The following is a 15,496-nucleotide window of genomic DNA, read 5'->3' as shown; positions in this document are numbered from 1 at the left end:
GTTCCTTCAGTCAACAGTAAGGAGACCGAGACTACCCTCTTCAGCTCCTGCTAACTTCACTGTGCCTCTGTTCACAACTCCATAAAACCTTTAACAAAAACAGAATTACCTGGAAAAACTCAGCAGGTCTGGCAGCATCGGCGGAGAAAAAAAGAGTTGATGTTTCGAGTCCTCATGACCCTTCGACAGAACTGAGTTCCACCCCCTCTTCTAATATTCACTCAGTTCTGTTGAAGGGTTATGAGGACTCGAAACGTCAACTCTTTTCTTCTGTGCCGATGCTGCCAGACCTGCTGAGTTTTTCCAGGTAATCCTGTTTTTGTTTTGGATTTCCAGCATCCGCAGTTTTTTTTGGTTTTTATCCATAAAATCCTTGGCTGCCACCTCAAGCTGAGTCAGAAGGGAAGTAGCCTTAACATTCTGCTCGACTGTACTTCGGACTTCTCACCCACACCTGCCCTGTTTCTAAAATTGTTTTCTTCCACCTTTGCAAATTAACCATCTGCATCCTATGTTTCCAATTCCGCTACCAAAACTTCAGTTTATTATATTGTTATCTTAAAATTTGATTATTCTAAAGCTGTCTAATTGATCTTCTTACTTCAGTGTTCCAAAAAATTACAACTCATGCAAACCGATGCACCTCATTACTTATCCAAGCCTCACTGGCCAACTATATTCATTTTGAAATGAGTGTCCTTGGGCTGCATTTTACATGCCCCTGCCAGGCGTGTTTTGGATGGGAGGGGCATAAAACAGGGTGGCTGTTCATCCGGGTGCTCACCCCATCACCTTCCCACCCACCCCCAAGCTCACCCCTATAGTTAAAGATGTGGGCAGGTGCCAAAATTGGCAGCCTGCTCACCATGTTCGGATGAGTAATCAGGGTTAATTAGCCTTAATTGTTACCAGGCCAATTGGCCCTGATAATACCTTGTCCACGCCATAAAATGTTTGGCATGGGCAGTCAGGCAGGAGCGGGCAGGCCGATGTTTTAACAAGTTCTGCAAATGGTGGGAAGGAAGGGAGGGTTAGATCTACAGGGGCTGCTCTTTGTCGATCTGGTGGGGGGGGGGGGGGTGGTGGGGTGGGGGGCATATCTAAAATTCTGAACTGCCCACGGCCTTAAACACACTCCCTCCTCACTACCCTTCCCCCTGACCTGCCTAAATCCTCACAGCCCAAGGCCCCAGACTTACCTGCTCTGGGGATCCATGGGCCTTCTTCTCCTAACTCAGTGCAGTCCCGGCAGTGGTCAAGACGCACTCTTGGCGCTGCCGGGACCGATGGGGCCGGCAGCTCCAGAAGGCGGGGCTTCCTCTTGGAAGTCCCACTTGGCCCTCGTTTAGCTGACCCACAGTGCATTATGGCTATGGGGGCGAGTCAGCGTGAAGCATGTCAGCTCCACACTGACTTTGCTTCCAGCAGTGTCCCCCCCACCCAACCCACCCACCCGCTATTTTACTCAGCTCCTGGTTTTCAAATCACGCTCAGAATGTGCCACGCCCTACTTTAGTGATCACCTCTTGCCTTACATCCCCACATGCACTCTCTGCTCCTCTAACACTGCGTGCACTTCTACTCACCCCTTGTCACCTGTATTCCACCACTGGCAGCCTTGCATTTACTTCCAATGTTCCTATGCTCTGCCTCATTTCTTTCATATTGACACATTTTTCTTTGCTTTTAATGCTTCCTCAAAACCTTACACAAAATGTATAATATACATACATAATACCCATTTAATTGTCTTTATCCTGAGATGAGCTTTGACCCAGAAGCAGTACAATAAGGAAAAGTTGTAACTCCTTCAAAGTTTCTGTGGAATGCATAGTTGTTTTTAAAAATGCATGACAAGATCTTTTTTAGAATATGCATCATTGTAAAGGGATGAATTCTAATTTTCTTGAATAATAAGAAATATTGGTCCATGTGACCTGGTGACCCTTGACGTGGCAGCAGTATGAACAAGAAGGAAGTTAAATTACAGAAGCATTGTGGCTGGATACAAAGGAGAGCTAGAAACAGGAGAGCTGGAGGGTGAAGGCGATCAGCACACAGATGCAGACATCATTCTCTGGCCCTGCCCACCTGCCGCTGTTATCATCCAGTCCCGCTGAAAGTCAATGGGCTTTTGTCTGGGCTGCCACATCCCCAGTGATGGGTCCCAGCATGGCAGGGCCAGAAATTCCAAGCCAATGAGAATGCAGACAGAGATAGAAATAGTGAGGCACAGAATTCTTGCAAGGACAAGATGCAAATCCCATTCAGAAAGAGGTTAGTTTCTTTGTTTGGCAGAAAAGGAGACAGGAGCTTTTGGAAAGTGTGAGCTGGCTAAAAGGAGTCTAAAGCCTTGAAAGCTTCCTTCCTAATTCAGAGATGCTAAAGAGCTGGGTGTATTCCCACGTAGCCAAACTGTGAACCAGGATGTCATTTATCGGTCAATTGAAAAAGAACTCTGGAAAGCTACACCAGCAGGACTGTTGTGGCCTGAGGGAGGGAGAGTTCATAAAAGTTTGTCTTGATGATAATTATACCCATGAAACTCGGAGGTGAAAACTGTTGTCAGATGGGCCCCCTGAACTTTGCCCTGATCTATCCTGGCATAGTGTGGAACTGAGTTGTTACACAGTGCCACATATCTGTGGGGAGTGATGCGGGTTCTTCTGGTTGTGTAAGGTGTATCTTTATTGTATTGACTATTTAAAGTGAAATTTCTTTTTTATTTGAAGTATCATTTGTCTGTTAATTCATCTTTAATGTACATTGATTCTGATTCATGTTAAAGTAAAAGTTACATAAAGTGCAAAGGGAGGAGGGGGCGGTGTGGGATGATGATGTAGTGGCATTGTCTCTGGACTAGTAATCCAGAAACCCAGGGTAATTCTCTGGGGACCTAGGATTAAATCCCACAGCAGATGGTGGAATTTGAATTCAATAAAAATCTGGAATTAAAGGTCTGATGATTGTTGTAACAACCCATCTGGTTCCCTTTAGGGAAGGAAATCTGCTGTCCTTACTTGGTCTGGCCTACATGTGACTCCAGATCCACAGCAATGTGATTGACTTTCAAATGCCCTCTGAAATGGCCTAGCGAGCCACTCAGTTGTATCAAACCACTACAAAGTCTCAAAAAAAGGAGTGAAACAAGACGGACCACCTGGCATCAAACCAGGCACTGGAAATGACAATGGCAAACTCAGCTCTGTCGACCCTGCAGAGTGCCAAAATTGGGAGAGCTGTCTCATAGACTAGTCAAGCAACAGCTTGACATAGTCATCCTCACGGAATCATATCTTACAGATAATGTCCCAGACACCACCGTCACCATCTGTGGGTATGTCCTGTCCCATTGGCAGGACAGATCCAGCATAGGTGGTAGCATAGTGGTGTACAGTTGGGAGGGAGTTCCTGAGTGTCCTCAACATCGACTCTGAACCCCATGAAGTTTCATGGCATCAGGTCAAACATGGGCAACAGATTACCGCATACCGCCCTCCCTCAGCTGAGGAATCAGTGCTCCTCCGTGTTGAACACCACTTGGAAAAAGCACCAAGGGTGGCAAGGGCGCAGAATGTACTCTGGGTGGGGGACTTCAATGTCCATCACCAAGAATGGATTGGTAGCACCATTACTTACTGAGCTGGCCGGGTCCTAAAGGACATACCTGCTAGACTGCAGGGTCTGCAGCAGGTGGTGAGGGAACAAACAAGAGGGAAAAACATACTAGACCTCATCCTCACCAATATGCCTGCCACAGATGCATCTGTACATGGCAGTATCAGTAGGATAAAGCACCGTACAGTCATTGTGAACACCGTATACTCAATATGAAGTCAGGATTTCCTGACTTCACATTGAGGATACCCTCCATTGTGTTGTGTGGCACTACTACCATGCTAAATGGCATACATTTTGAACAGATCAAGCAACTCAAACTGGGCATCCATGAGGCGCTGCGGGCCATGAGCAACAGCAGAACTGTACTCGAACGCAATCTATAACCTCATGGTCCAGCAATCCCCCCCTCTACAATTACCACCAAATCAGGGAATCAACACTGGTTCAATGATGCACACAGGAGGACATGTCAGGAGCTGCACCAAGTGTACCTAAAAAATGAGATGTCAACCTGGTGAAGCTATAACACAGGACTACTTGCATGCCAAACAGCATAAGCAGTAAGTGATAGACAGAGATAAGCTCTACAGTCCTGCCACATCCAGTCATGAATGGTGGTGGACAATTAAACAACTCTCTGGAAGAGGAGGCTCCACAAATGTCCCCATCCTCAATGATGGGGGTGCCCAGCAAATCAGTGCAAAAGAAAAGGCTGAAGCATTTGATACAATCTTTAGCCAGAAGTGGGAAGTGGATGGTCCATCTCAGCCTCCTCCGGAGCTCCCCAGCATCACAGATGCCAGTCTTCAGCCAATTTGATTCACTCCACGTGATATCAAGATATGGCTGAAGGCACTGGATACTGCAAATACTATGGGCCCTGACAATATTCCAGCAATAGTACTGAAGACTTGTGCTCCAGAACTTGCTGTGCCCCTAGCCAAGCTGTTCCAGTACAGCTACAACACTGGCATCTACCCAGCTATGTGGTGGTACGTCCTGTACACAAAAAGCAGGATAAATCCAACTCAGCCAATTACCGTCCCACCAGTCCATTCTCAATCATCAGTAAAGTAATGGAAAAGGTCATCAACAGTGCTATCAAGCGGCACTTGCTTAGCAATAACCTGCTCACTGATGCCCAGTGTGGGTTCCGCCAGGCCACTCAGTATAGCCTTGGTTCAAACATGGACAAAAGAGTTGAACTCCTTAGGTGAGGTGAGACTGACTGCCCCTCACATTAGGCCACCTTTGACCAAGTGTAGCATGAAGGAGCCATAACAAAACTGGAGTCAGTGGGAATCAGGGGGAAAACCCTCCACTCGTTGGAGTCATACATAGCACAAAGGAAGCTGATTGTGGTTTTTGAAGGTCAGTCATCTCAGCTCCAGGACATCACTGCAGGAGTTCCTCAGGGTAGTGTCCTCAGCCCAACCATCTTCAGCTGCTTCATCAATGACCTTCCTTCCATCATAAGATCAGAAGTGGGGATGTTCACTGATGATTGCACAATGTTCAGCACCATTCATGACTCCTCAGATACTGAAGCAGTCCATGTCCAAATGCAGCAAGACCTGGACAATATCCAGCCTTGGACTGACAAGTGGCAAGTAAGATTCACATCATACAAGTGTCAGGCAATGACCAACGGATTGGCCGGCAACTCTCTAGGGTGGAACGTCTTGTCTCTGAGGAGCAAAAGTCCCTCTCTGCACAAATTAAGGCCTCTCCCAATGCATTATCACTGTGGGGAAGCCAGATTTCATGTCAGTGAGGTACCTTGTGTTGGGGGGTAGGGGAAGGAGGGTAATTCATTCAGCCCTCCCAGCACGTAAAATCAACTCTTATGTGGTTTTTTTTTAAATTCATATTCAAATTGTAATCATTGTTCATTAAAATGAAATTAAATGCTGGCTTAAAAACAATTTGATTTTTTGCTGTATTTTCATTATATGCCAACTACTTTTAATACTAACATTAAATTAGTAGTCTGTTTATTTCCAAGCTAATTGAAAACATGTTTGTGCTGAAAATCTATTTCTAATAATAAAATGCTGACTTTGGAATACATAGCAGAGTGACTAGCTAATTAAAGGTTTAGTTTTCAAAATGTTGCCTGTAATGATGGTCTAAAATAAAACACCAATTATTATTTGTTTTTAAATGAGCTGTTTCCATGCAACAGACCAAATAACCACCCCCCCCACCCACCCACCCAGTTTGTTTACTACGTTAATATGTTTAATCCTGATTACAGATTCTGATTGGGCCAGGATTTTCAGCTCGGTGTGCGAGTGCTCGCCCAACACATTTGAACGTGGAATAGCGCATGATAACTTCAGGCTAATGTCCTGAGGCCATCGCACACTCGCGCGGTATTTCAGTCGGCGGGCACGCGTGAGAGTCGGCAGCGTGCTCACCGACCAGTAAGAGGCCTACTAAGGCACTTAAGCAGCTCATTAAGCAGGGTTCTTCACTGCCCATCGAACCTTATGGTTAGCAGCAGGCAAATAGGCCAAGGCGGCCTTTGCATTTTTAGTAACATATCATCCACGGGTGGGGTGAGGTTTCCAACAATTAAGTAAAAAAAAAAATGGATTTTTAAAAAATCTCAAAGTCACATGTGGGGACATGTTTATATTCATTGTAGATTCTTCTTTCCTCATTTTAAAAATCTTCAGCTCCCAGAGGCAGCTCGCTACATCCTGTGAGCTTTCAAGGAGCGCACCCACCACCCCCCCACCCCCCAGCACTGATGTGCAAACATCAGCGCTCACCCTCCTCCAGCCCCCACCCCAGCAGTGCTGAGGCTCTCAGCGGATGTTTCACGCATTACTTGGCCAGCCAGTGTGTGAAATCACGGGTCGGAGCCCGATTGCGGGCTGCGGACCGTTTCACTGCCGCCCCCAGGTCCACCCGCCGCACCCACTCGACAAGGGGACATTCCTCCCAATAAAGTTCAGTTCTGGTTATACTTTGTGGTTCCCTTGTTTCAGGTTAGAGCCCCAAGTTCGGAAACCATTCCTATCCCTCGTGCCTAAAGCCTCTCTAATATTTTCACATCCCTTTCAAGGTTGGGTGTCCAAAATTGCATTCAATATTCAAAATATGATCCAACTAATAATCTCTACAATGCTAAGTTAAACTTGTGATAACTTCAAATCAACTCGTGCTGCATTTTTGTACATAATCAGTTTGTTGATAACAGCTTCACTTTTTATTCTTTTATTAATTTATGGGATGCAGGCGTCGCCAGCACTTATTGCCCATCCCTAATTGTCCTTGAGAAGATGGTGGTGCAGTCGATGTGGTGTAGGTACACCCAGAGTGCTGTAAGGGAGAGAGTTCTAGGACGTTACCCAACGACAGTGAAGGAACAGCATATATTTCCAAGTTAGGGTTTGTGAGTAGCTTGGAGAGGAACTTCCAGGTGGTGGTGTTCCCATGTGTCTGCTGCCCTTGTCCTTCTAGATGGCAGTGGTCATGGGTTTGGAAGGTGCTGTCTGAGGAGACTTGGTGAGTTCCTGCAGGGAATCTTGTAGATAGTTCACACTGCTGTGTGTCAGTGGTGGAGGGAGTGAATGTTTGTGGATGTAGTGCCAATCAACTGGGCTGCTTTGTCTTGGGTGGTGTCAATCTTCTTGAGTGTTGTTGGAGCTGCACTCATCCAGGCAAGTGCAGAGTATTTCATCACACTCCGGATTTGTGCCTTGTAGATGTGGACAGGCTTTGGGAAGTTAGGAGGTGAGTTACTTGCCGCAGGATTCCCAGCCTCTGACCTGCTTTTGTAGCCATAGTATTTATATGGCTAGTCCAGTTCAGTTTCTGCTCAATCGAAACTCCCAGGATGTTGATAGTGGGGGATTCAGCGATGGTACTGCCAATGAACTTCAAGGGGCGATGGCTAGATTGTCTCTTGTTGAAGGTGGTCAGTGCCTGGCACTTGTGTGGCACGAATGTTACTTGCCACTTTTCAGCCCAAACCTGGATATTGTTCAGGTCTTGCTGCATTTGGACATGGACTGCTTCAGTATCTGAGGAGTTGCGAATGGTGCTCAACATTATGCAATTCACAGCGAATATCCCCACTTCTGACCTTATGATGGAGGGAAGGTCATTGATGAAACGCAGAATGCTTATTAACCAAATATAAGCTTTTATAACTTTGCTGCTGTTAAACTTCACGCTGTCTCCAACTCCTGAATATGCAACCTTATCTTAATCTTTGCAAAGCATTTCCATGGTGCCAGAACTGAAGAATAATCATTTTCCACACACTATCTCATCATCTCTATCTGACCTATCAATTAATCCTCTATCACAAGCATTTTCTCCACTAACTGATCTGTAGTCTTTTTTGAATATTGGAATAATATTCATTATCCCTAAGTTGTCAGCTACAATTCCTGCATTTTTGGATCTCCTGATTAATGTCAGATGTAGCTCAGTCATAGCATTCTTGGCTCTGAAGGTGGTGGATTTTAAAACCCCATTCCAGAGGCTTCAGCACTAAGCTGACATTTCAATGCCGTCTTGAAGGAGAGCTGTACTTTCAGATGAGATGTTAAACTGAGGCCTTGTTTGACTTCTCAGCAGGACCTAAAAGATTCCATGGCACTATATTAAGGAAGAGCTTGGGACAATGCGGATACAAAATTGGCTAAGTAATAGGAAACAGCGAGTAATGGTTAATGGATATTTTTCTGGCTGGAGGAAGGCTTTTAGTGGAATTCCCCAGGAAACAGTATTGATACCCTTGCTTTTCCTGGTATATATTAATGATCTAGATCTTGATGTGCAGGGGACCATTTCAAAGTTTGCAGATGATACAAAACTTGGAAGCATTGTAAACTATGAGGAGGACAGTGCAGAACTTCAAAAGGACATAGACAAGTTGGTGGAGTGGGCAGATAGATGGCAGATGAAGTTCAATGTGGAGAAGTGTGAGGTGATTCATTCTGGTAGGATGAACATGGAGAGACAATATAAAATAAGGGGTACAGCTCTAAAGGATGGGCAGGAGCAGAAGGACCTGAGTGTATATGTGCATAAGTCATTACAGTTGGCAGGACAGGTGGAGAGAGCACTTAATAAAGCATAAAGTATCCTAGGCTTTGTTAATAGGGACAGAGAGTACAAGAGCAAGGAGTTTATGCTGAACTTGTAAAAGACTCTGGTTAGACCTCAGCTGGAATATTGTGTACAGATCGGGTGCCACATTATAGGAAGGATGTGAACACATTGGAAAGAGGGCAGAAGAGGTTTGCAAGAATGGTTCTAAGGATGAGAAACTTAATTTTTGAAGATAGATTGGAGAAGATGAAACTGTTCTTCTTGGAGGGGAGAAGGCTAAGAGGAGATTCAATTGAGGTGTCCAAAATCATGAGGGAGCTGGACAGAGTAGATAGGGAGAAACTTCCTGCTCGCTAAAGGATCGAAAATAAGAGGGCACAGATTTAAAGCGATTTGCAAAAGAAGCAAATGCGATGAGAGAATAAACTTGTTCACACAGCGAGTGGTTGGGGTCTGGAATGCATTGCCTGGAAGTGTGATGGAGGCAGGTCAATTGAGGCATTCAAAAGGGCATTAGGTAATTATTTAAATAGAAACAATATGCAAGGTTACGGGGAAAAGGCAGGAGAATGGCACTGAGTCATAATGCCCATTCAAAGAACCGGTGCAGACACCATGGGTCAAATGGCCTTCTGCATCGTAACAATTTTGTGATTCTGTGAAGAGCAGGAGAGTTTTTCATGATGTCCTGGCCAGTATTTATTTATTCCACAATCAACACCACTGAAACAAATCATCTGGTCACTAATTTGTTGCTGTTTGTGGGAACTTGCTTTGTGCAAACTAGTTGTCATGTTTCCTATATTACAACAGTTTTGTTTTCTTTTAAATGTTAAGAGCTTTGTCTACTTTTTCTCCAACATTTATCCCTCAATTACCAAAAATAGATTATCTCCTCTTTCTCGTTGTGGTATCTTGCTATAAGCAATTTGGCTGCCACATTTGCCAATGAATCAGTAAATTCCTTTTAAAAGTAAGTTTTTGACTGTTAGGCATCTTAGGATATCCTGAAAGGTGCTATATAATTGCAAGTCTGTTCTTTCTTTTGGAAGAACTAATGTGAATTTAATTATTCAATGCCATTGTGATATCGTGTTAACTCCCCATGTTTTGTAAAGAGGATTGTGAATAGCTCAACTTCTTCAAACCACCCTTCTCAGAGTCTAGTAACAGAACTTTTACTATATTGTTGTTTTGGAATTGACGGATTTTCTTACCAAATTTTCTAAAGTCTCTATAGAGGCAATATTAAGGTGCTCGAAGTATGATGCAAATCCTTCATTAAGCCACAGATCATTCCACCATCTCATTGTAGCCAAGTTTCCAAACCACTTCAAAAAGAAACAGAGAAACAAAACTCATCATAAATTGAATACTCCAGAACTTTCTAATCCACAAAGGTCCCTAGTTTGTAAATCTGAAGATAATTTTTAAGCATGCTTACAGCAAATATAGTTCATGCCATTGCAAACAACATGTCATTTTAAAAGCCCTTTTTATTGGAACCGCACATTGACATGCTTAACCTTTTCGGTGCCGTGTGGGTAATTCACATTTTTTGAGAAGTTTAATGTTATTGGTGACATGAATATCACTTGTAACTTATTTTTGTTGTGCGAGCTCATTCAATCATGCTGCCACACTGGCAATGATTGTTCACTGCCAGCAGGATAGTGTCCCCTTGTCTAAACAAAAAGCACATGATATACTAGCTGGGGATGGTCTATGCTCTTATCGTATATTTCTCATCTGACATTTGAAGATGCATGTATTAATGCACACTATAAGTAAATTGTTGATGTGCCAATATTGTCAGAATTTTCCCAGTCTCAAACTCACCATGGCTAAGTTTTAGAACATCGGTATAACCTTGAAACGGACATTGATTTTGACAAATAATACAACATGGTCACAGCAGCCATTGCATTCCATTATCTTTATACAGTTGCACTGAAGGTAGTTCAGAGAAGATTCACTATGCTGATTCCTGGAATGAAGTGATTGTTTTATGAGGGAAGGTCGAGCAGGTTGGGCCTATGCCCATTGGAGTTAGAAGAATGAGATGTGTTCTTATTGAAACATATAAAATTCTGAGGGTTCTTAACAGGAAAGATGCTGGGAAGATGTTTCGCTTCATGGGTGATCTAGAACAAGGGGAGATAGCTGCAGGATAAGGGGAAGAGGAATTTTGTCTCTCAAGCGGGCATGTTATTTTTTTTAATTCTCTACCCCAGAGAGCAGTGGAGGTTGAGTCAATGAATATATTCAAGGCTGAAAGTAATAGATTCTTGAACTATAGGGGAGTCAGGGGTTATAGGGAGCAGGCAAGAAAGTGGATTTGAGGTCAAGAATAGATCAGCCATAATCTTATTGAATGGCTGAGCAGGCTAGAAGGTCCGTATGACTTAGTCCTGCTTCTATTTTGTATATAATTATCTACATGATCAACTCTTCCATATATAGGCCAGCATCTTATACTCCCTCAGAAGGTGAGAAAGGAGGCGGGCGGGCCTGAGAATTTGAAAGGTTGGATTTGGGACTGACATCTGACACCTTCCTGCCTCCACAGGAAGTGAATTTTAGGCGGGAAGGCCCGTGGTCAACCTTCCCCCTCCGCCTCCACTTGAGTCCCTGAAGTGGTCAATTAACAACCACTAAAGGGTCTCTTCCTGCCTCCACTGCAATCTTCCCAGGTCCAGGCGGGCCTGCCAACATGCAGCCTGCACTACTGGTAATACTGTGCGGACTGCACATTAGTTAGAGGGGATGGTTGGGGGGGGCGGTGGTGGGAGGTCCCCTCGATCTGCATTAATCTGTGAACGATCAAGGGGAGGGGTTGGCCATGACAACTGCCCTCTTGCCTCTTCTGCTGACCCCCCTCCCCTCTCTCCCCGTGACTCCCACTCCACTAGACAACACCCCTCCACCCCCCCCCCACCCCCCACCACACGGACCAACAGTACTTCCCTTTTCCTGGATCGCTCTGTGATTCTGGGTCTCCAGGGTGTGTTGTTTTGGTAGCAGCCACAGCCTCCTTTATATTCTGCCAAGTCCAAGAGCTGCCGGCCTTTGATTGGCTGGCAGCTCTTGGCAGGTGGAAAATCATCTTCCAGGGTCCTCAGTCTGATAGGAAGGTCCGCTGCTGTCTGGTTAAATGCCTGACAGGCAGACGATATGGTGGGCCTTCCCCCCCCAGAATTAGCACAGGTTTCTCGTCGCTTTTTCAGGCAGCGAGAGAGATACCCACTGAGAAAGGATGATTCCACCCATAGAATCAGAATTGTGCAACAGTATAGCACAGGAAGTTATTTGCCCCATCAAGTTTGCACCTGCCCTTTCAAAGTGCCATCCAGTCTGTCCCACTTCCCTGCTCTTTTCCCATGTAAACCTTTCTCCTAAGAACATAAGTATTTATCTAATTCTCATTTGTTGGCTATTATTGAATGGAAATCCACATCCTATCAGGCAGTGCATTCCAAATCCTAACTACTCATATATAATCAAGTTTTTCCTCATGTTACCTCTGGTTCATTTGCCAATTACCTTATATCTGTGTCCTCTGATTATCGACCCTCCAACCTTTGGAAACAAAGGTCTATTTGGCCTTCTCCAGCTCCTATTTATTATGTTCTTATGTTCTTTATTTACTATAGCTAATCTTTTCATGGTTTTAAACACCTGTACCAAATCTCCACTTTGACATAAGACTATAAGACCATAAGACATAGGAGCAGAAATTAGGCCATTCGGCCCATCGAGTCTGCTCCGCCATTCAATCATGGCTGATAAGTTTCTCAACCCCATTCTCCCGCCTTCTCCCCGTAACCTTTGATCCCCTTACCAATCAAGAACCTATCTATCTTGGTCTTAAATACACATCTCTGTTCTAAGTAGAATAACCCCAGCTTCTCCAGTCTATCCCCATTACTGTAATCCCTCAAACTTGGAACTATTCGCATAAATCTCTTCTGAATTTGCTCCAAAATGTTCAAGAACTTTGTTGATTCAGTAGCTTTGTCGTAGATCTTTAAATTAGCCATGGCATTAGCATCCGCTTTCCATTTTCCCAACCAATCACATCGTGCAGGCATGATGACAAGCCCCATTCTGTCAGAGGAAGGATTTCTACTTAAATGAACGTTGGCAGGAGTCAGGGCGCCTGAACTGTACATCACTTTCTGTGGCTTCAGCATCCACAGGAATGGAGGCCTGAGAAGGTGCCACCCCTCCCTCCCAAGCTGCCCACTCTCAACGCTAGGTCTTTAACTCATCCCTGGAGGTCCTGTAGTGGGATCTGAGGCACTAAACTGAATTGCACGGGAGGGAGAGGCTGACCTCTCAAACTGAACAGGCGTGGATGGAATTGACTGGGAGAAGTAGGCAGCAGGAGTGTGGTCCTTCCCAACTTGGAGACAGTGCACCAAGTGGAGTAAGATCTCAGGAGGACAGGGAAAGTGAGTGGCACAACACTTCCCGGTATCACACTCCACAGTCTAATCTGCCCAACATTCTCCTGCACAACATTGCTCAGAACAACACAAATTCTAGATCCACTCATTCCCCTCTCTGCAAACACCTCCTCACATCCCCCTTTGAACAGGCAACACTCACCTTCATCTTATTTGCATCTTGCACCCATTCTTCACAGTCACTCTCAACAAGTGTTCTCATTTCACCCTGTCCGCACAATCCATTTCTAATATGCGTTTCTCTCCGATTTCTCTCCTTGCAGAAGAGAGTGCACAACTCCAGGGAGAGACTAGGGGTGACCCTCCAGTGATAGCCACTTTGGCAGCCATTGACAATGGATGCCCTAGAGGCCCACAATGAAGGAGGTCTTGCTGCAGGAGGCTGCTGATGTCATTCATGACCTGCATTAAAAGCCTGATCCTCATGAGGCACTGGTACTCATATGTGTTGAGAAACCTGGTCCTCTGCCTATAGACCCTATGTTGGAAGAATAACTTCCTTTGAGCTGTATCTCTGTGACCATCCTCTTTCTCCTGTGGAGCAGCATGTGGCAGATGAAATATCAGCTCCTGGTGTTGTTCCTACTGCTTCTGGTGGTGTTGGTGTTGCTGTTGTTCTTGGTCCTCATGCTCCCATACCACAGTGAAGGCTGACAGCAGGGAAGATCAGACCAAGGTGATTAACGTCCAAGTGAGGTGAAGTGGCTTCCTAAAGGTTGGAAATCACCAGTGAGCTAGTAAAATCTGGCTTTCTGTTTAAGGTCTTTGAGCCCAAAACTTTTACATGGGTAACCCAGCAGCTATGCAGTTTCACTGTTTAAGGTCTTTCAACCCAATTAGTTTCATTAAGCAATGACTCCCTGCTGTGTTCTCACCTAGGTGACCCCACCCCGGTGATTTTAAACCAGTCCACTGTCTTTTAATGTCTGCATTTTATATTAAATACACAATTTAAATATCTTATACAATTACAGGACAGCACTACTGGGATTTCCTGGCTTGCTCCCAAACATGCCTCTATTAAACCTAGAAGTAAGCCAGACCATGTCGGGTTCCAGTCTTGCCAGAACCTTGTGGGGCTTTAAACTCCCCACTACAACCCCCCTCACCCAAACCCACCCACCTTGGCTATTAAGATTTGCTCCATACCACTACTTATGACGCCCAGGATACCATATACTTTAGTTGCTTTATCTGCCCTGCCATTTTCAGTATATGCATAACTGCCCCAAGGTCTCCCCATTATTGTATTCCTTTAAAATGGTAGCTCTCAGTATGTATTGTCTCTCCTCATTCTTACCAACATGTATCACCTCACACTTTTCTGCATTGAATTTCATCTGCCAACTATCTATTCACCTGCCTGTGAATTTTGAAGTCTGTTACTATTTTCCTTATTATTTCCTTCACTTCTGACTTTTATGCCACCTGCGAATTTCAAATTGTGCCCTCTTTCCCAAGCCCAAGTTATTAATTTACATTAAAAAGAGCGGTGGTCCTAGTACTGAAACTTGGGGAATACCATTGTGTACCTCCCCACCATTCCAAAAAGCAGCTATTCACCATGACCCTTTTCTATCCGTCAATCAATTTCGGATCCATGCTGTTGCTGCCCCTTTCATCACGTAGGCTTAAGTTTTGCAAACATTTGTGGTACTTTATCAAACACCTTTAGGGAGTCCATGTGCATAACAAAAAATAGCACAGCCCTAATCCCCCCACTCTGTTATCTCATCAAAAACCAAATCAAGTGAGTCAAACAAATCCATGCTGGCTCTGCTTTATTATTCAGTGCTTGTCCAAGTGGCTGTTAATTTTCCCCAGGATTATTGTTTCTAAAAGCTTCCCCCCCACCGACAGTAAAGTGACTGGCCAGGTTTATAATTCTTCCCTTTTTTGAACAATGGTTTATCATCAGTCCTTTGACACCAGCTCTGCATCTAAGAATAACCTTGCCCTTTCCAATCTGCCTGTCGCAAATGTGTCTGTGAAGTGAGAGTGACTGCCCTTGATATCAAGGCAGCATTTGACCAAATGTGGCATCAAGGAGCCCGCGCAAAGTTCAAGTTAACTGGAACTGGGGGAAAATTTTCCACTTATCGGAGTCATATTTAGCATAAAGGAATGTGGTTGTGGTTGTTGGAGGTCAATCATCTCAGCTCCAGGACATTACTGCAGGAGTTCCTCAAGGTGCGGTCCTAGGCCCAAACACCTTCAGCAGCTTCATCAATGATATTCCCTTCATTATACGGTCAGAAGAGGGATGTTTGCTAATGAATTCATATATTCAGTACAATTTGCAACTCCTCAGATTCTGAAACAGTTCATGAACA

The 15,496-nt window shown here is 44.6% G+C and overlaps 1 protein-coding gene across 4 annotated transcripts in view; it reads right to left on the bottom strand.

The window, feature by feature from the left end:
• LOC121276969 (aminopeptidase Q-like) overlaps window positions 1-15,496 on the bottom strand; it is a 239,842-nt gene that overhangs the window by 128,880 nt on the left and 95,466 nt on the right. For all 4 annotated transcript variants that reach the window (XM_041185720.1, XM_041185717.1, XM_041185719.1 and 1 more), the window contains exon 6: window positions 9,912-10,025. In XM_041185720.1, the coding sequence (XP_041041654.1) occupies window positions 9,912-10,025 (114 nt within the window). The remainder of the gene's footprint in view (window positions 1-9,911; window positions 10,026-15,496) is intronic.

The sequence above is a fragment of the Carcharodon carcharias genome, chromosome 4 (genome assembly GCF_017639515.1).
Source record: "Carcharodon carcharias isolate sCarCar2 chromosome 4, sCarCar2.pri, whole genome shotgun sequence".
In the NCBI taxonomy this organism is placed as follows: domain Eukaryota; kingdom Metazoa; phylum Chordata; class Chondrichthyes; order Lamniformes; family Lamnidae; genus Carcharodon; species Carcharodon carcharias.
This window is presented reverse-complemented; position numbering and strand designations above follow the sequence as displayed.